Source organism: Anser brachyrhynchus, assembly GCF_964034855.1.
Source record: "Anser brachyrhynchus genome assembly, chromosome: 7".
NCBI classification, from domain to species: Eukaryota; Metazoa; Chordata; class Aves; order Anseriformes; family Anatidae; genus Anser; species Anser brachyrhynchus.
Genome location: NC_137701.1, coordinates 13542103 through 13562375, shown reverse-complemented (window position 1 = coordinate 13562375; position 20273 = coordinate 13542103). Strand labels below are relative to the sequence as shown.

The 20273-nt window shown below is 38.6% G+C and overlaps 1 protein-coding gene across 9 annotated transcripts in view; it reads right to left on the bottom strand.

Annotated features, from left to right (window-relative positions):
* The window catches only part of DIP2A (disco interacting protein 2 homolog A), a gene marked incomplete at its 3' end in the record, with an annotated part of 118131 nt that overhangs the window by 70299 nt on the left and 27559 nt on the right, over positions 1 to 20273 (bottom strand). For 6 of the 9 annotated variants that reach the window (XM_080600308.1, XM_080600310.1, XM_080600316.1 and 3 more), the window contains exons 2-3: positions 14469 to 14540; positions 1881 to 2000 (exon numbers count right to left, since the gene is read on the bottom strand). In XM_080600308.1, the coding sequence (XP_080456434.1) occupies positions 1881 to 2000; positions 14469 to 14540 (192 nt within the window). Of the gene's footprint in view, positions 1 to 1880; positions 2001 to 14468; positions 14541 to 16220; positions 16559 to 20273 lie in introns of those variants that run through there. The other 3 variants (XM_080600309.1, XM_080600311.1, XM_080600312.1) reach the window with 2 other exon arrangements.

The following is a 20273-nucleotide window of genomic DNA, read 5'->3' as shown; positions in this document are numbered from 1 at the left end:
TACCTGGGATTGCCCCAGCCCAAGTGCAACATCTTGCACTTGGCCTTGTTGAACCTCATTAGGTTCTCATGGGCCCACTTCTCCAGCCTGTCCATGTCCCTCTGGATGGCATCCCTTCCCTCTATTGTATTGACTGCACCGCTCAGCTTGATGTCATCTGCAAACTTGCTAGGCTGTAGACCAACGAGGCAGAGTTGTACAGATTTACTGAAAGTTAATTTAAAGAAATTTAAATCACCAAGACCACAGAAATACTAACTCTAGGGAAAGATGAAGCACTGATAGACTAATATTTAAAATGTACATTCATAAGCAAATATGCTAGTTGAACTTGTTTAATATCCACCTACTACTATATGTCTTGCATTGTACGATTAAAGAGACCAATGCTAAACTTGCCCCAAACAATACCAGTAATATGGCAGGGCTGTTTAGTTGCTTTTTATTTGTTTGCTTTAAAGTATCCTTGGTGCAAATTAAGTAAGACATCTGAGGCTCTAAGACAGGAAAAGTAGCCATGTAGAAAACATTGCTCTAGACCCTCTTAGCTCTCCTGGCTAATGGCTTCCAAGTATTCCCTGTTGTAATTGTGCTCTTCTTGCAAATTTTGATGTTGTTAAACTAACAGAAATAAGTGCTACTTAAATGAATTACTTTCTATCAGATTCATGACTCAGATTGTAATTTACTTGGAAACTCTTTTTTTCACAAAGTAACTTGGAAATCATGGCTGCAATTCAACCACTCAATCTACTTTTTCAGTATATATTCAACAGATTCTACTGTTGAAGATACATTTGAAATGCAAAAATATATTTCAATGACTAATTTGTACATTAATCAAATTCTCCTTTTGTTAATTTTAATACTATGTAATCTTCACTGAAATCCAGAAGTTTCTTTGTGCAGCTGACTATATACATCCTTCCACGGAATCCATATATGTTCCTCAGAATATTTAAGGATCCCATTCATCCTTCAATTATTCATAAAGAACCCATGTAGACATATCAACTCCATTTCTGGAGCAAGGTTTTAAATGTCAGCAATGTAAATATGATCCAATAAGCTACCGTGATGAAGCAATTACAACGCAAGGTGACCCAAGATCAACTGGGTCACATGTACCAATATGGTACATGTCATTACTTGCACTCCTCATACCCAAATCCAAGACATATAATTTCCATTGCAAGCAAAAGGAAAAATTCCAGTCAGAAGTCCAAAGGTATTTAGCAGAGAAAAGCTTCCAAACACCTGCCTTTTCTCACTATTGTGACAAGGAATTTCACAGGGAAACTGTATTGTAACCACCTGAAAAGTAACAATGGATACAGGATGTGATGATGACATTGGTATTTTCACATAATTTTCCAAAACAGGTTTGTCACAGTGGTGTCCATTTAAAACTGATGTAGAGTATCCATTGTGACATTTCCCTTTTTTGTGCACTTGTTTTAAACCAGGAAATATTTGAAAGTGAGCTACAGCAAATACTCAAATCCTATAACCTTCCTTTAAAAAACATCCGAGTCAACCAAGCAAAATTAAACCCACAGCCCACATATTATATTCTGGTAAACATTTAAGTAACCGTATTAGAGACCGGAAACCCAATCAACAAACGAGAAAAGTGTTAAGCATGGTGTAAATTCACAATAATAAAAAAGTCACAAAGCATGGATACAATTTCTTCCTCTCCTAGTACTTCCTTCATTCCGGATTTGAACAAAAACTCTTGTGTGTAGAAACACATAAAGCTACTTGAAAAATACTCATTAGATCTTTCCTTCCATCTTCTTTAGGCATGCATACTACTGTACTGGTAATCTTTTTCTAGTTAAGACACCTGGTGTTTTAGCTACTTATCTTTTACTTACCAGATCGGAAGCGCTCATCCCTTGAGTTAGTAGAACGTGATTTCTGCTGTTTAGACACAGCAGCAGTAGCTTGCGAGGTGCCTGGCACTCTGTTCTCTGCTTGCAGGGATGGATCCACACCTGAAATATAGTTTTCCTTCAATACAAATTCAGGTTCTCACATAAAATACGTGCTCCTCATGCTTAACATTTTCTACCAGCCTTGACACCTACTTACAAATCGTACTGGAGCCCAAAGTCTGTACATTTAAAAATCTAATTTTCCATCTACATTTAAAATTCTTTAAACTAAAACCAAATCTGCTCTCAGAGGGTGGTGAAACACTGTACCAGGTTGCTCAGAGAGGTTGTGGATGACCCATCCCTGGAGGTGTTCAAGACCAAGTTAAATGAGGCCCTGAGCAACCCGATCTAGTGGTTGGCAACCCTGCCCAGTGCAGGGGGGTTGGAACTATTTGATCTTCGAGGTCCCTTCCAACCCAAGCCATTCTATGATTCTGTGATTAGCATTTCACCCAGAACATAATAAATAAATAAATAAATAATCAAAAAAATCATCAACAACAAAAAATCCGTTGCTCATTTCAGTTTACTATCATTTGCAATTAGGTGTTTTGTATCTCAAAACCTTTCAGGTGGTGGAGGCAAGGGGCAGGGAGAAGAGGGAACCTATTCTACCCCAGCTTACCTTGAGACAACAAGCAACATGCTACAAATATGGCTACAATTATACATCATACTTGGGGATACTGAAAATAACAATTACACTGCCCTACCTTTTAGATATAACTTGAACTATTCTGTCAAATTCACTTCAACTTTAAAAACAAGACTGCTAAGTTAAGCAAAAACTAGAATGTGCATGTCTGCTTAATCTATACCCATTTAATGGAATAATACCAGAAGAATCACATTTTACAAGAACTCTACAACTCTCTAATAAACACCTCACAGATATTAAGGGCAGAACTATTCTGTCACCTTCAGCTGTCTAAGAAAAAACTCCTCTAATCTAGATTGGCTACGCAGTACAAGAACACAGATCTTTCCACCCCCATAAAAGGTACACAAAATAAAAAGAACCAAATTGCTCTCTAGTTGTCTTCTCCATACCTGCCTAGAATAGGACTCTGTGGGCTGCCCAGGGAAGTGGTTGAGTCACCACCCCTGGAGGTGTTTAAAAGACATTTAGATGTAGAGCTTAGTGATATGGTTTAGTGGATGACTTGTTAGTGTTAGGTCAGAGGTTGGACTAGGTGATCTTGGAGGTCTCTTCCAACCCAGATAATTCGTGATTCTGTGACTCTAGGTGGATAACCCAGAGCAGCCCTCTAGGCTGGCTGAATTTCAGAATGTTGAATCTCAGATTTATATTCTAGCATAGGAGAAATCAGAAATCAAAGAGGTAGACAGTAACAAATAAATATTCCCTATTACTCCCCATCCACCCAAATAAGGAGCCATGCTACTGGCTCTTGGTGCATCTGCAGGGACTACACAAGTATGAATCAGAACGAGAAACTTGCAATTTTATCATCTCTTATATATCTACACACAAGTACAAAACCAAGAACTGAACCCCCTGCAGGTGTTCTGGAAATGCATGTCACACTGAAAGCACTGAGACACCAGAAAGAACATAAAGGAACAAATAAGTAATGTAGCTTGCACTGTTTTAAGAGTGGTGAATGACGGCAGCCTTCAGAAGTGCAACAGCCACTACAGAACATGTAGAACATACATAGCATTACAGTGCAGTAGGCATGTCTTTGTTTTGTTTTTTTTTTTGTGTGCTAACCTATCATCAATTTATGATCAATGTGGCTACTTGAATTAGTGCTGCATTCAATAGCAAACTTTCCTTAAATCATGAAGATCTGTTCCACCAACTTGGTTCCACCAAGTTTACTATGTTTCTAGCCTTTGTACCATACAGGGCTGAGTACTATCTGTCATTTTGATCTCTGCTTCCCTTGAATAGCTTCTGCTCTCCTGCCTGCTCTCAGTCTTGCTAGAACTAGAAACAGTATTTTCAAAATGCAGCTGTTTACACATAGTGGCTTTCACTGAAGATGACACCTCAGAAGAATTGCTGCCAGCTTCTTTGGAAGTAAAGGTGTTACTTTAAAAAGTAAGAAAATATTCCTCTTTCTCTTTGGGGGTTTCTGTTCTGTCCCCTTTCCCGTAAATGTGTACCAAAAAAGAAATCAGCAATCATTAATAAATCTAGCAATTATCAGAGATTTTTATCAAGATCTTTCAGTAAGACCTGGCCTTTGCATTTGAGGTATAAATTTTCAAACAGTATATACCACTTCTGTTTCAGCTGATCAAAAGTAACTTTCAAATACTCTCTTTAAATATAATATCCTCAGGAAAAGTGTTTTGTCGTCTTCCTGACTGAAGCAGTTGCTATACAACAGTTTTCTTAGGTACCTGCTAAGACCACAAGGTAAATGCAGCCTGTAACACTTTCCCCACCCCAACCTGCAGCTAACAGGCAAAACCTCCAGATGTTCAGAATGTCAGCCCTGGATTGCCCAGGAGTTCTTAGTGGGAAAAAGAATAAAAATGTATGAGTCTCAGTAACGGAAAAGGAAGTAACATAAAATAAACCACACTTATCTAAGTTTTTAGAAGTTAATCCAGCTCCAGAGAAATGCTTGTCTTTTACAATTTCCTACTGAAACCAAATAAATTAACCTAATGAAGTTTTCCCACTCTCTAAAAGCGAAACTTTTAAAGTAGATGAGAGACTAACATCAACCACTTTGACAATAGGGGAAATAACATGGACCAGTAAAGAAACTGAAGTGTTCCAAAGGAAAACAGCTGAACATGGAGCCGAGTAAGGACACAGCTACTACCCGATACTACCCAACATAAAGGGCTAACGTTCCCTGAAACACTTTAGCAGATTTATTCTACAAACAGAATTGATTCAATTCATCTAATACTCAAAGAGTGGTTAAAACACATAAGAACTGCATTTTACATTTCATTTGAACGAAAAGTTTTTTTACATAACCACAAGTCAGCAGTCCAGTGAGGTTTGTTGCTCTACAAACAACTTCATATTTCATAAAAAAGATTGAGGCCAGTCACCACCTAAAATCCTGAGCCAAGACAAGAACAGATGCCAACAGATAACATGATAATGAAGGTGGTGAAAAGGAGGAGAACAAAGAGGAGCAGCTAAACTGGAAGTCTCCCTAAAATAGACTGCTCATTTATGAAACATTCAAAAAACAGCAATTATTCATTAGTAAAGTTCCTACCCAACAATGTGCTTAGTTTTGGGTGATCTTACCAAGGGACGTAGGGTGAAGCAGGCAACAAAAGAGGGGGGAGAATGATTGTGTGCCATTTTTTTCCTTCAAAGGTAGGTTAATTGTTAGTGGGGGAAGAGGCTAATGTCCTACTCAAAACCCCTTGCTTTTTAGCAGTCCTATAGTTCAGTACCTAACATTCCCTGCTTGCTTCTCTCCCCAGACACCATAGATCCCATCAATCACTGTTTCAGACTTCTGCAGCTGTAAATGTTACATACACATAATCAAGTAACTAGAGCCTTGGAGTCAGGACCCATCAGACCACAAACTAGCCCCTTTCTCACTCCGTTATACTGGCAAAACTGCCCAGCACTATCTGCAAACAATGGCACTGCTGCATCTGGTACGAGGCTTTTGTCTTCGAAAAACATGAGGCTTCAGATGGAACGATGAACTAACAGGAATAACCCATCAACAGCTGACAAGCTGTATGTGTAATGCTCCTGAACCATATGCTACCTGAGCAATGCTAAATGCTGCTGGGGGGGGAAAGGGGGAGGGGGGGGCTGTCAGGGATGAGAAGGGACCCCAAATAAACACAAGAGAATGAACAAAGCTTACCAACTCCAAAACATGAGACCTCTCCTCCTCCAATACTTAAAAAACAGATTTTTGTGGATCAGCATTAGGACAATTGTACTGTGATGAAGTGACCAATAAACCTCAGAAGTTCCCTTTAAATTAAGATGGTACTCAAAATCAGTGGCACGGTTGGAAACCATGACTGTTTTTCTTCAGCTTAAATCTGTTGGTTTTTTTTTTTTTCTTTCTCCTTTTTTCTCCCACAACTACATGCCAGAAAAATCCTGTTTCACAAGCTTGGTGAATTTGTTAATTTATTCTGGTTCTGTGCAAATCACAACCTTAACCTTCAGCAAAAGCAGCTGGATAATTAGGCCAACTCCCTCTATTCACATTGAAGATCTTTACAAACAAAACATTTTGAGAGATATAAATTAATGAAACATGATCCACTATTACTGTAGTTTGTCTGTTTTTAACTTAGCCAAAACTAGCAAAAATAAAATGCCATCTTAATGAGGCCACTAGGTATACACTTATTCCAATTAACTGAACGATTTGATTCTATAGGAAGAGATTAAAGTTACTATTTGAATTAGAATTGTTTTTCCATCTACTAACACTGAAGAATCAAAAGATAACCATGACATTTGTAGCAATTTTATTTCATACAAGCAAAAATTATTTTACTGTAACAGCACTGAACAATTTACAGTTGAACAAAGACACTTGGCTAGCATTGCTCAGGAAGATGCCTAGCAAAACACATCTGTAATCAGATATGCAGAGAGAAAAATTTCAAAAACAAGGCATCAGTAGATATCTTAGTCACATGGTCTGAACTTTTGGGTAGACCTGTGCGGTATCAAGAGTTGGACTTGATGATCCTTAAGGGTCCCTTCCAACTCAGGATATTCTATGATTCTATGATCTCTCATTCAGGTTACAGAGTTTGAGTTTGTGAGCTCTTTGGGGTTAAGTGCTGTTTTTTTTTTTTTTTTTTTTTTAATGTTTGAACAGAATCTCAGCACAATGTAGAAATACCTCACCTGAAATTGCACAGAACAGTGAATAGCAACATGAATACACTTTTTTTTCCCTGCACTTTCTCTGAAGTTCTTATCAGTAGGAAAGTCATATTCTTCAATATATTAATTTCTGAATAAAACAAATGTTGAAGTAATATTTCCATAAATACTGTCTAAAAAGTACACTTGCCTTCACAGAGCCATAGAACAACTAGGATTTGAAGGGACCTCTGGAGGTCATTCCGTCTAAACCCTCTGTTCAGGCACAGGCACCTATATAGCCATTTGCTCTGGACCATCTACCTCAGACTGCCATAAATATCAACTAACAGACGGCTTTTGACGGAACAAGTACAACTTATATTCTTAACGTTCACAGAAGCATAGAATATCCCAAGTTGCATCCCACAAAGATCAGAGTCCAAATCCTGGCTCCACACAGGACTACCTAAAAATTAAACCATATGTCTGCGAGAGTTGTCCAAATGATTCTTGAACTCCTGCAGGCATGCTGATCTTATAAGACTAGAATTTTACTAATGCTAGAGATAAGTGTTTTGCAAACTATTTTGTATGTTAACAAATATAGCTACAAACAAGTTTTTCATACTTAGCCCCATAACTAGTATGTTATGCCTGCACACATCAAAAAAAAACAAACAACAACATTTAACCACAGCATACTGCAACGAAGAGAGAAGACTCAGGTTTGAAAGTAAGAAAATTTGTGATTCATAGACATAGATTCCACTTTAAGAAAAATGAGCAACATATTTTACTGCAAGAAATATATGACCATGTAGTATATGAAAACATGATGCTCAATCCTAAGAAAGCTGGGAAGAAAAAAATTCAAGCAAAGCAAAAGTTTAAGTGGCATAACCTACTCTAGCTTCATTCTGTAAAGAGTAACATTTGAGTAAAGAACGTATTACCAACTAAAAACTCCTGTTTAATAGTTGATCCTGAAAAGTTGCCCATTTTTGATTCAAAAAGCTTTATTCTTCATATCTAACAAAAGCACCGACTTTATTGCAAAAGGACTTTCCTGGGCAACCTTTCTGGGCAACCCACCTGCACAGCAACTGCCCTATCACATTTTTCATTGCATCTGCATAAGACATGATGTCTTAACATCAAACTCAACATTTTAAAAGACTTTTCAACATCTCAGCAAACTCTTATTTGAAACAGCTATTAAACACTCAAATCTAATTATCTTTGCAGAAACACTGATATTGAAATTCATCTCCCCAAAGTAATTTCAGTTCTAAATTGACAGAATACTCTTGAAAGATTCAACTTTTCAAAGTTTTAAAGGTAAATTGAAAAGTAAAGCCAAAGCAGTTAAAATAGCAACAAATTGCTCATCTTGGTTTTCCTTGCATTGCCACACAGTTATATATCATGTTTCCAACCATCCACTATCTACAGAATATGATGTAGCACATTAAAGAGATTTGCAGAGAAGACAAGGGAAGAGGAGGCTGAAGCTTTAGGTTCTTTGTATGCTGTTATACTGTTTTGCTGCTGTTGAACTGGCTCTGTAACTTAGAAAGTAACAAAAGAAGACCAACATGTTCAAAGCACTGAAAGACAGGGAAAGGTGTATGACGAGGCAGAAAATAAAACAAGGGTAGGAAACAGCTGGTCAGGCTCTAGGCCAACCTCTCAGTCCTGCTCCAGTCTCCTCTCTGCTGTCCCCTCTGCACCCGGCTCTGCCCAGAGACCATGGCTGGCCATCCAGTCTGCAGCATACTCCTTTCCTTACTGCCCCTGGCACCCCCAGGCCAGCCTGTTGCTGCTACACTTCAGTGCATCCCCTGCTCTCCTGTCCTGGTTTCCACCCCACTTCTCTGTGGATCCAAGACCTACAGAACTTCACTTGGTGCTCACACAAGGATCCGACCACACTAAGGGAGGTTTTTGCCAAGGAGTGCAGCACTTCTTCGTTTCCTCTCTACTTTTGCCAGCCCTACAGGAGCAGGAGTTTCAGGAGCTTCCCAGTTAAGAAACAGGTCACCTATAAGAATAGGTAAGGTCTTTCCTGACAGGGTTCTCAGCCCTTTGATAACATGAGCAAGGAGCAAGGGCAAGGCCAAGTGTGCTGGAAATACTCTCACCTTCCCCATTAATATGCTACTCTACAGCATTTGACCATTTGCTCCTGATTACGTCAAAAGGCTTAGGCTAAGTTTGCACTGCTGCTAAATCCTCAACTAAATATTCTATAGCAGAAACATCCATACAGAATATACCACCCTTAAAAAACACAATTACTAAGCTCTGTGCTATGTAGGCGGACTTAGCCATCAGGTGCTTAGGTGGCAACCATCAACTTATTACCAAATGAACCATGGAAAAAGACAAATTGCTTGGACTTGACTCCTGAATTTGATTGAGAACCACCTGGAGGACTGATTTCTCTGTGTTTTGTTTGTTTGTTTTCATATTCAGAGGGTGAAATTGCAAACATTTTGTTTCTTCCACTGGCGGGGAACTCGAAAACATTTTCTGTACCTAGACAGATACAGCTAGACTGGTGGTAGGAAAAAAAAATATGAAAATTTGATTTACCACAATAAAAAGTCAATCCAATAGGCCAATTTCCACATTCAACTCCCAAAACAACGTAGTAGGATATTTGACCATAAAGGTTTACCATTGCATTACTAAAATCACTTAATTAAAAAGGCAAAGGAGCAGTAATCTCTTGCTATTTTCAGAAACTGTTAACAGTCAATCTATAAACAGCTTCTTCAACTAGCCCACCTGATCACATTTAGTTTTCATATATTTCATTTTAACTAATTATACTAAGATCAAATCAAATTAACCTATTAAGATCTGGACATAATTTGATCATAGCTGTTATGCCTGAAATACAAAATAGCAGTTTTTAATTCAGTAGCATCAAGAAAGACAACTGCATTTTTTGTTTTGTCCATAAAGAAATTATGTATGCTATCAGAGACTCCAAAGCACCAGAGCAAACTGCACATTCCTTCAACAAGGAGCTAGAGAACAAAGTGTAAGGTTTGTGAATCTAGACCCATTCTAATAGAATTACTAGGCTGAAAACAACAACAAGCAGAAATACATAAATCACAGCTACGTAGAAAGAGCATGTATCCTTGCTATCAGCAGAAACATTTTTCAGAGACCTTTTTTTTTCAGAAAGTTCCAATTACTGTAGTCTTAAACCCAGTTTCCTACATTATCTATGTCTTAATCTCAGTATACCATGCCTTTCCACTCAGCACAGCTAACAATGTGCACTCATCATTTATCAAGTTGCCAAAACTCTTATAGTGTAAGAAATAAGTCCTTTATTTTCTAGACTTCATATGACCATTAGCCGAAACCAAGGTCCTTTAACCTTGTAGATACCCACTGCAAGAATAACTTTTTCCTTTAGTATAAATTCTTCCAATCACACAGAAGGCCTGCTTCTTTAGCAAACATGAAGAACCTGGTTCTTCAGAGAAGCCTGAGCCCCAGGCTTTCAGAAAAGGTTTAAAAGATAGCACATATCAGCCTTGCCAGTAACAGCAGACGCAATGATTACCTGCCCAGCATGTGAGCATGCACACTGCAGTTGGTTAGTGGCCCACAGTCCAGTTCACAAAAAAAAAAAAAAAAAAGAGAGAGAAAAGAGGTTCAACAAGATCAGGATCACAAAGAAATCCTACTTCCATATTAGCAGTCCTAATGGAGGAAGGAATTTTCCATGTGAGAAGGCAGCAACCTAATGAAGAGAAATGTTTCCATAAATGTGTCTGCCCTATCAGACAGATACTTTTGAATTGATAGATATCTCTCTGGGGGCAAGAATCCCACTGAAAATGGAAACTACTGTGATAGGTATTTCTACTGTGAACCACCTATGAAGATTTCTGACAGTATCAGGATTTTACGGTTGCTTTCCCTGCTCAGACACTACCAAAGAATTAGTCAGAATATAGTTACTAACACTAGGTTTAAGCAATTAGGAAAACTCTAAACAAGCTAGAAAAGTTGGCTGGTATTCCTATCTAGAGACTTGCTTATGAAAAGTCCTTTGTCAAACCTCTCAGCTGCTAAACTAATATGCAACTAATTCCTATTTGCCATTACCACACCCTTCTGCAAACATTTTAAGGAGTTTTGCAATACGATTCTTTGGGGCAGCCATCCAACTTACATAACCTGTTTCATATTGAGGAATAAACTCTTTCCCTAATCTCCCTGTAAATAAATCCTCCCCCATCTTTTGACTATGCCATGGTGCCAAAGTAGTTGTACTGGGGTCTGGCTGGGATGGAGTTAATTTTCCTTGCAGTTGCTCATAAAGTGTTGTGCTCTGCACTTGTAGCTAGAACAGCATTGGTATCACCTCCCTGCACCCCCACGGCAGCTGACCTAAACCAACCAAAGGGATAATATTCCATGCCATATGATGTCACACTCTGCAAGAAAAGGGGGAAAAGGGGAAGCTCTCGTTATGAAGACATCTGTCCTCCCAAGCAATCGCTATGCATATTGAGGCCCAGATTCCCAGGACATGGACAATCATTGCTCATTGATGGGAAGTATGTAATTTTTTTTCCTCTGTGCTTCTGCACAGCCTTTGCTTGTTTTTCCCCTCTTCCTTTTCCCTTTAATTAAATTATCCTTATCTCAATCCATGAGCCCTTTTATTTTTTTCTTTCCAGCATACTTTCTTCTCCCCCTCTTCTGAGGAGGAGGGGGAGTGATAGAGCAGTTGAGGTTAAGTTTAACCACCCAGCAAGGTAAAACCACCACAGTAGCTCATTTGTTTTCAAGAATACCTAAATGAGAAAAAAGGGGTAACACTTAAGATTTTGGGATTTTAAATAACCAAAACCAAAGAAAGCCATAAATGGTAAATCTGGAGCAGAGGAAAACTGCAAAGCAAATCATATCAAAATTTGTGCAGAAAAATACTATCTTTTATTAGAACCAGTAATAGCTGGGAAGAATTAGACAAGTAGAAGAGGAAAAAAATATTTCAGATTTATCATAAAATCCCTTTTTTCACTTTTACCAGACTTACCAGCTAGCAGAATACTTATCTCCTTAAAGAAACCTTGATGGTAGAATTCCCTTTTACTATATGGCTAGCAAGCGATACTCCCACTAGCAATATTCCCACTCACTATATTCTAAATCTACTCTCCTTTAGTTTAAAAACTGCTACCCCTTGTCCTACCACTATACGCCCTGGTAAAGCACCTCTTCCCATCTTTCCTGTAGGCTTCCTTTAGGTACTGGAAGGCCACAGTAAGTTCTTCCCAGAGCCTTCTCTTCTCCAGGGTGAACAACCCCAACTCTCTCAGCCTCTCTTTGTAGGAGAGGTGCTCCAGCCTTCTGGTCACCCATCCTCATGGCTTTCCTCTGGACTCACTCTAATAGATCCATGTCTCTCTTGTATTGGAAACACCAGACCTGAGTGCAGTACTCTGCGGAGGTCTCACAAGAGTGGAGTAGAGGGGGAAAATCGCCTGCCTTGACTTGCTGGCCATGCTTCTTTTGATGCAGCCTGAGATATGATTGGCTTTGTTGGCTCATTTCTTATTGTACCAGATTTGTTTCTATACCTACCAAGAGACATGACACCTTGGTGATACTTGAAGCATACTAGTTCACAATGGAAAACATCCATATTGTAAAAGTTCTCTTCACTAGGTGTCTTATCAATAACATGAACAGATATCCTTCAAGAGATGCATGTACTTTTTACAAGAATTCAGGTCTCTAACTACAAAAGACCCTCTAGATTTGTCAGTCCATCCATTATTCTAGTTAATTCACTGTAAAAATATTTGAAAGAACTGATATACAGAGGGCCAGGTAATATTTTATTAGACAACTGACATGACTGAAGTAAACAAACTTCCAAGACCTTCAAGCTGAAGACCAAAGGCTGGCATCTCAGAAACAGCAGCTTCATCACAGTTTATGAAGAAATGATCCAATATGTTCTACTAATCCAAACATATTCATAAAGTTGAAAAGTTAACTTTACATCGAGAACATTTATATATTAGATCAGACATGCGCTACTCCCTCAGCACTAAAAAAGCTAACAGGAACACACTGTTATGCATTGTGGCTGATTACAACCATGTAGCTGATCCAGAACAAATCTTTTACTGGATGTTTCAATGCAGATCCACTACTGACTGCAAAAATATGGTCTCAAAATGTAGCAATTACCTTCAAGTCAATAAAGGTCTTTTTTGTCATCTCAGGATTTGATGGCAATATATATATATATTATATATATATATATTTATATATATATATATTATATATTTATATATACATATATATATTTTTTAAATCTCATTTCTTCTGCTTTGGCTTGGAATTCCTTTTGAGTTATAATAAAACACCAATTCCTAAGAGGCTCTTAATGTTCCTTAAGAGAGCATCTGATTATTATTTTTCTTAAAACCAACAGACCTATCCTCAAGAAAATCTAAAGACAAAGTTGGAGGTCAAGTGCAAGTTTTATACATCTTCAGTCTGCAGTGCAAGGGCAACTACCAACAGGACTTGTGTTCCAGTTCCTTTACCAGCTTCATAGCCCTTCTCTGGACACGTTCCAGGGCCTCGATGTCCTTCTTGTAGTGAGGGGCCCAAAACTGAACACAGTACTCAAGGTGCAGCCTCACCAGAGCTGAGTACAAAGGGATGATCACCTCCCTGGTCCTGGCTATGCTATTCCTGGTACAAGCCAGGGTGCTGTTGGCCTTCTTGGCCACCTGGGCACACTGCCGGCTCGTGTCAAGGAGAGCGTCAGTCAGCACGCCCAGGGCCTTTTCCGCTGCACAGCTTTTGAGCCACTCTGCCCCAAGCCTGTAGCGCTGCATGGGGTTGTTGTGGCCAAAGTGCAGGACCTGGCACTTAGCCATGTTGAACCTCATCCCATTGGCCTCTGCCCATCAACCCATCCTGTCCAGGTCCCTCTGCGGGGCCTTCCTACCCCCTGGCAGATCGACACTTCCCCCCAACTTGGTGTCGTCTGCAAACTTACTGAGGGTGCACTCAATTCCCTCATCCAAATCATCAATAAAGATTTTAAAGAGGATGGTCCCCAACACTGACCCATGGGGAACACCACTGGTGACCAATCGCCAGCTGGATTTCACTCCGTTCACCACCACTCTCTGGGCTCTCTTAAGACCAAAGCACAATGACAGCACAACAGCTAATTGTGATTAAATCACAAGTGTCATAGTGTTGACAGACAGACAGAAAGACAGGATGGGCATTTCACTTTTTGGCCATTGAAGATAAAGTATGGTAATAAATAGCTGTAGTATGTAGTAATTTATAATAAAGTCTGTGTTTTGAAGAAATTGGGAGGAGGGTAAAGAGGAAGCAAAAGTACAGGAGTGATGATTAAGTATTTTCATTTAATGAAACCAGCCAACTTGCTTTCAGGAATAACTTTACTCATTACTGAAGTTATCTTAATGTCTGAGATGCAGCTCTCAAGCTAACAGAAATTTGTTAAAAAAATGTTACCATTTAACATTTCATATAGTTTTAAAAAACCTCTTTTTTTCCACAAAGTAGCCCTTCTTTACTACCAGTTAGATGCTATGTCAATCAAATGTTACTAATTCTTAACGATAATTTTCCATTACGTATTTTCACAGATTTATGGTATAAGGTGTAACTTATGAGTCTCTTACCTTGAACTAGTGGTATGTACCGTGCTAACAGCTTTGCTCTTTTCTTTTCATACCCCTTCTGAGTGATGTCTCCTAAAGAAACAAAGAAATAAATTCATATTGCTTGGAACAGTACTTAAATAAACCTTATTTTCATAATAGCTATGAATAAACTCATTAGCTTTGGAAAAGTCACATTAGCAACAAAGAACTTAGCATGTCAGAGAAACAATTCACGGCCATATACACACCCATGCAATGCTACCTGCCCACATATGAGTACAAGTGTCTTAAATCTTAGAGCTATACAATACGGGAATAATTATTTTGTCTGCAGCGCTGCATTGAACCTGGTTCTGGAGATATTTGCCATAATGTAGGACACAGCCTAAGAGGTTTGCAGTGTAATAGAAGCCATTGAAGATGACAAACCTGATTCTGCACACTTTTGTGGCATCAGAAACTCTCCCTGTAACAAAACTTAAGAGACCGCGCTCTTGGATACCTGTGCAAGACCTTTCAAAACTAGATCGTACCATTCACTCTGCCTTCAAATTCTAGGAGGCAGTAAACTGCTCCTAGCAGTAGGTTTTATTCACATTTGAAATCCGGTATCTAGTTGTAAACTTGTATTGTGGTCTTCATTGTTAAGACACGGTGCATCTTTTCACATAGAATAAAAGGAAAACTTCTACATAACCCCAAATAAGTTTAGGACCTTTCAGAATCTGGTACTTCCTTGATTCTACTAACCAAACAAAAAGGGTTCATGCATTGCTAATGGCCTGCTTAACAAGTTGTTTTTATTTTTAAAACTAATGAGCTTCACCCATCTTCTAGACTGCAGCATAGACATGAACACAGTACTCACAAACAAGCTTAAAACCACTCCCACTCTCAAAATTCACACTTTCTCAAAGGCTTGCAGGACTCAGCACAACTTTTCTTCATTCATTGGATATTATGAAAAAAAAATCTCCCTCTGTATTTCGAATGTTCCTCAGGTATTTGTCTTAAAACATAAGTGTGGTTTTAAATACCATCCACGGCTGTAAGTATTCTAAACATTTCCTCAAACATCCATCCAGCTCCCTCCTACATTAGCAATCACCGGTAACAAAGTCACTTCATTCTAGTAATCCCACCAATTACATGAATATGCACCATTTAAAGTTACTGACAGTATGCAAAAAAGCAATCAATGAGAGCTTGAAGATATTGCTAAAAACAAACAAACAAAAACCCACAAAGGTAAATCCCAGAATGCTTCAGTCACTGCAGGTATCTCACTCTACAACCAAACAGAATGTGCCACTTTTTACTCAGCAACCTGCGTAAATGCTTCATATCAAACTTAAGACACAAGACAGAAATGCTTTGGCTATCACTTTTGCTAAGCAGAAAAGTTTTTAACAGAAAATATGTGGAAATATAATTATGAATATTTAATATTATATATCATTATACAATTACATAAAAATGTGATACAAAAACTAAACCTAAACAAAACCACAAACACACAGTCAGATGTGTCTGGGTATAGATGATACAAATGACAAAGTATGTTCTTTAGATAAGTCATTTCTACAAAGAAGGAAGGAAAATACCTGAAAAAAAAGATGTATCATTTTCAGTGGTGGTGGTAAGAAAACAGAGAAGAAGCACAAGCAAGAAGAACAGTATCTTAAAACACAAGTAATTTGGAAGACTAAAGCAATCCCTCAGGAAATTTTTTAAGTGACAAAAGCTGTGCATAATACAAATTTTCCATACCGCAGTTTCATTGAGGACAGTAATTTTCACAGCTCCATAAAGGATTCAGTCCTTAGATCAAACCTCTGTGCAGATCAGCTACCTTGTCACGCATCACCCAGCTGAAGTGGTATGCTGCAGAAGCAGCAGCTCAAAAGACAGGGTTGAAAAGAAAGTCTCATTTAAACAAGAATCTCAAACTTTTGCTTCCCACTGCGTTTGCAAATTCATTGATTTTAATGGATAAAAAAAGAATGCTGACTCCAAGCATTTTCCTTGAATCATGTCAGGAAAAGTCTAAAGTCAAAAGCATCTCTGTAGACTTTTGCAGCCCCCATGGCACGTCAGAGAAGCTTAACGAGGATTCCTTTCTTTGTTTCTCAAAAGCCCAGTGATGGGATCCTCCCCAACAATCACTCCCCGCCCCCTTACCCGCTATGGTGCAGTGGGATTAACCCATCACTTTGGGTTCTTTGTAATCCCTCATCTCTTCCAAAAAGAGATGCTGAGCCACACCTGGTACATCAGGGCCACAGCTGCTGTCATTTAGCCTCACTTTCTCCCTGGTTATTAGATGACACAAAAGCAATCTGAGGTTTCTCAGCCTCATTGAACCAGCTGGGAACACTACAAAGTTAGGCAGTGGTTTGAGCTGTCAGTTCTTTGCCTGGGATATTTTAAAATATGTCAGAGGCTCCAACAAAATTAATCTTGACAAGAATGAAAATGTTGGAATTTCTTGAAGCGATCTATAACCATTATTTCCTTAATTTGTGCACAAAGAATCTATAATGTAGTTACCCCAAATCCATTCAGGCATTTAGCTTCTGATTAAGGGAGCCAAGCTCCTTTGTGGCTTGAGCTCCGTGCACTGAGGAGTCCTAAGAAGCTTCTGATGGAGATGAGCTGGATAAGAAGCAGACAGAGACAGGAGAAAAGCTCATGTAAAGGTGAGCTTGCTACTAATCGAGCAACTTCTCCAGTCCTTAATCAGTAGTTTGCATTTAAATTCTTGCTGGGAGCAGCTCTAGGTACTGTGAGAGCACAGTACTTCCTACAGATGAGGAAATGGCTCCTGGTAGATAATCTGCAGAGGTCAATGGAGACATTTCTGAACAAGATGACTGTGGATTAAACATACAGATCAAAAGAAAAATGTTTTCTCTTGCAAGCCTAACAGATCTTTAAGGATTCCACAGTTTAGTATGGACTGTGCTGGCTAGCACAGTCACAATCTCAGGACTACCATATATTGACAAATCACAGAAGCAGCTTTTACCATTCCTTCATTATAAAGTGGAAGTCAACGGTGTGAATACTGGCACTGCAAGAAGAGATGGTTCTTCGGTGGTTTGAACAGGCAGGCAAGTTGCCTATCTGAAACATAACACCGAAGTCACCTGTGGAAAAATGTCATGTATATTTCCAGTGTTTCTGGGAACAGGCTGTCACCATATTTGGAGCATTGATGATGGGGATGGGAGAACTGATCCAGCAATCATCACATTCTACCTCTTGGACATGCTTGAGTAAGTATTTTTTAAATGAAACAACTTGAAGTTTTATTTTACATAATTCTAGAGTATTATAAAAGGAACAGTGCATTGCTACTTGATTTTGACTTACTTCAAAATCAAACAAAAATAATTGAGGAAGATATAATTACTCTGGCATCTGTGATTTTTGTCCATTGTGAAAGCAAGGCATTTCTAAGAATTATGATGAGAATCAACAATCAGAAAAGCCAGTAACACTTGGTGTTACAGCTGGGAAATCAAAAGGTGTCTCTGACAAACACTGAACCATGCAGACAGTGGAAGAAATGGCCCGGTTTCCCATGTCGTCTGTCCTCCAGAGTAAATAATGTAGCAACCAGTCCTGAAGAAATTGCTAATGACAGAAGCATGTAGGAAAAAAAACCAGAGCAGCTCTGCAGCTCTCAGTGCTACTTCACAAGTCACAAGTCATTATTTATTTCTTCTGCCAGTCAGCATTGGGGGTAGACAGGGCACAGAGTCAGACAGGGTAGAAGAAGGTTAAATAACTGGATCACAAAAGCAATCTGGCAAGTTTCCAGGCACAGTCAGTCTGTTTAATGCATTGATATTACATGGCTCCAGTAAATCCTCAAGCTCACTCCACAGAGAGACAGGAAAAGCTCAAATTCTGCCACTGTCCTTCTACTCCATTAGGGCTCTCTACAGAATAGAGAAACAGATTGATAGACGTCAGCTACCTCTGTAGGTATACCAGTCTGACATTGGCTCCTGCCCTTATAATTATTAAAAATTATAGTTTTAAATAGTCCTCTTTTTAAAAAGTTGAGACGCTTCCCTTCAATGAAACACAATCTTATCTCCTATTGCTTCAGAAGATGAAATGAAGAACTATTTTCATTAAGTTCCTGTTAAGTTACAAGTCTGAATTTCCACACAGACACGAGCTTCAAAATATAATGCATTTCCAAACCACTGCAACTTCATCATGCACTAAGTATGAAAACTCTTTCTGAATCACTCAATTGATATATTTTGTGAAATTATTAGAATATTTACCCAGAGTTTATAAATGCAATTTGTCAAACCAGAACCAGCTTTCCTATAGCATTATGACATAAATCATGAGTATAGCTGTCTCCTCTTACAAGCTGAAGAAAGCTACATGCATCAGGGGGAACTGGTGGCGCACTGGTAATGTGCTATCTGCTTCCCAGAAAAGCAAAAAGAAAAAAAAAAAAAAAGAGGGGGAGGGGTGGGGGGAGGAGAGGGACTAGGAGTGGTCAGGAAGACAAAAAAAGACATTTTAAAATCTGAGCTAAAATATTTTCTGTCACAGCTAAAAATTACATTGGTAAAATATATAAAGTTTAAATGTTTTCAAAAGGATGCTGTAAGCAATGTGTCTAGCCCTTAAAACAATTAAGAAAATGATATTTCAATATAGTCAAAAATCTCAGATCTGCAGAGATTAAAATATTTAGACATTTCGTTTGTGACTTCCTACATGCATCAGGGACACAGCCTAAAAGTAGAATGATTATGCCTGGCATGTAGTAGCCAAGTGTTATAGTGAGTTAGGCCAGAATTAATTGTCTGAACCAAGTCATTTTAACGTAAAGCACATAGTGGGGAGGGATGGGAGAGATGCTTTGCTACTAGGTACTAATACACTTCTCTTCCCCAAACTGACAATTTCTACTACCAAAATGTCTAGGACCAGTCTCAGACCACTGGGTACCACAAAAGACTCTCTGAAAATTCTCCCTAAAGATCTAAATGCAGAAACAAACAGATAAAGAGACAGGCGAACATAAAGAAAATACATTTTCTATAGCACTTTTTGCAACAACATTCGTATCTATTCCCTTCCACTACTGCTGTAAGGAAAATTGACTAGACAGGATTTTCTCAGTTAAGACAACAGAACAGAAAGCAAAATACATATTTAACTTAGCATTAAATGCCTTAAAGTCATCCCTCACCTTCAAGAATCTGTGTGTACGAATAAAAATGGATATATGCACCATATAATGCTGTTTGAAGCTGTTAAGTTGTTCTAGATCTCCCCTTCTGATCCAAGATGACATTTTTACCTCTTTCACATCCTCCACGTTCTCATTACATAAGGTACAGTGATTTATGAGCAAGGAGAAAACATTTCAGAATATTAAAATTCTACATCATATATGATTTTTTTTTTCTGTACACTTCTTGAATATCAGCGACATTCATCCTTTCTTAAGTCCTACCTAAGGACTTACCCTATCAGCTGTACAACCTTTACAAGCAGCTGAGCATTTCTGACTTATGGGTTGCAAAAAGCTCATATTCATAGTAACCACTGTGCCCAATAGATCACAGCAAAGATGTTCAAGACTAAAGACTGAAGCAGTTCCTGCTTCAGAAATCCATGAATATGGGAAGATCCAACGCACAAATCAGAACATGAAAATCTTCTTTTAAAAGTCACCAGAAGTGTCCCCCTCTCCTCCCTTCCCCTAAGATTATACTTTGTTCAAAATACAGAGTGCATTCAAAATATGCAAACAGAAGTCACATAACCTGGAACCCGTAG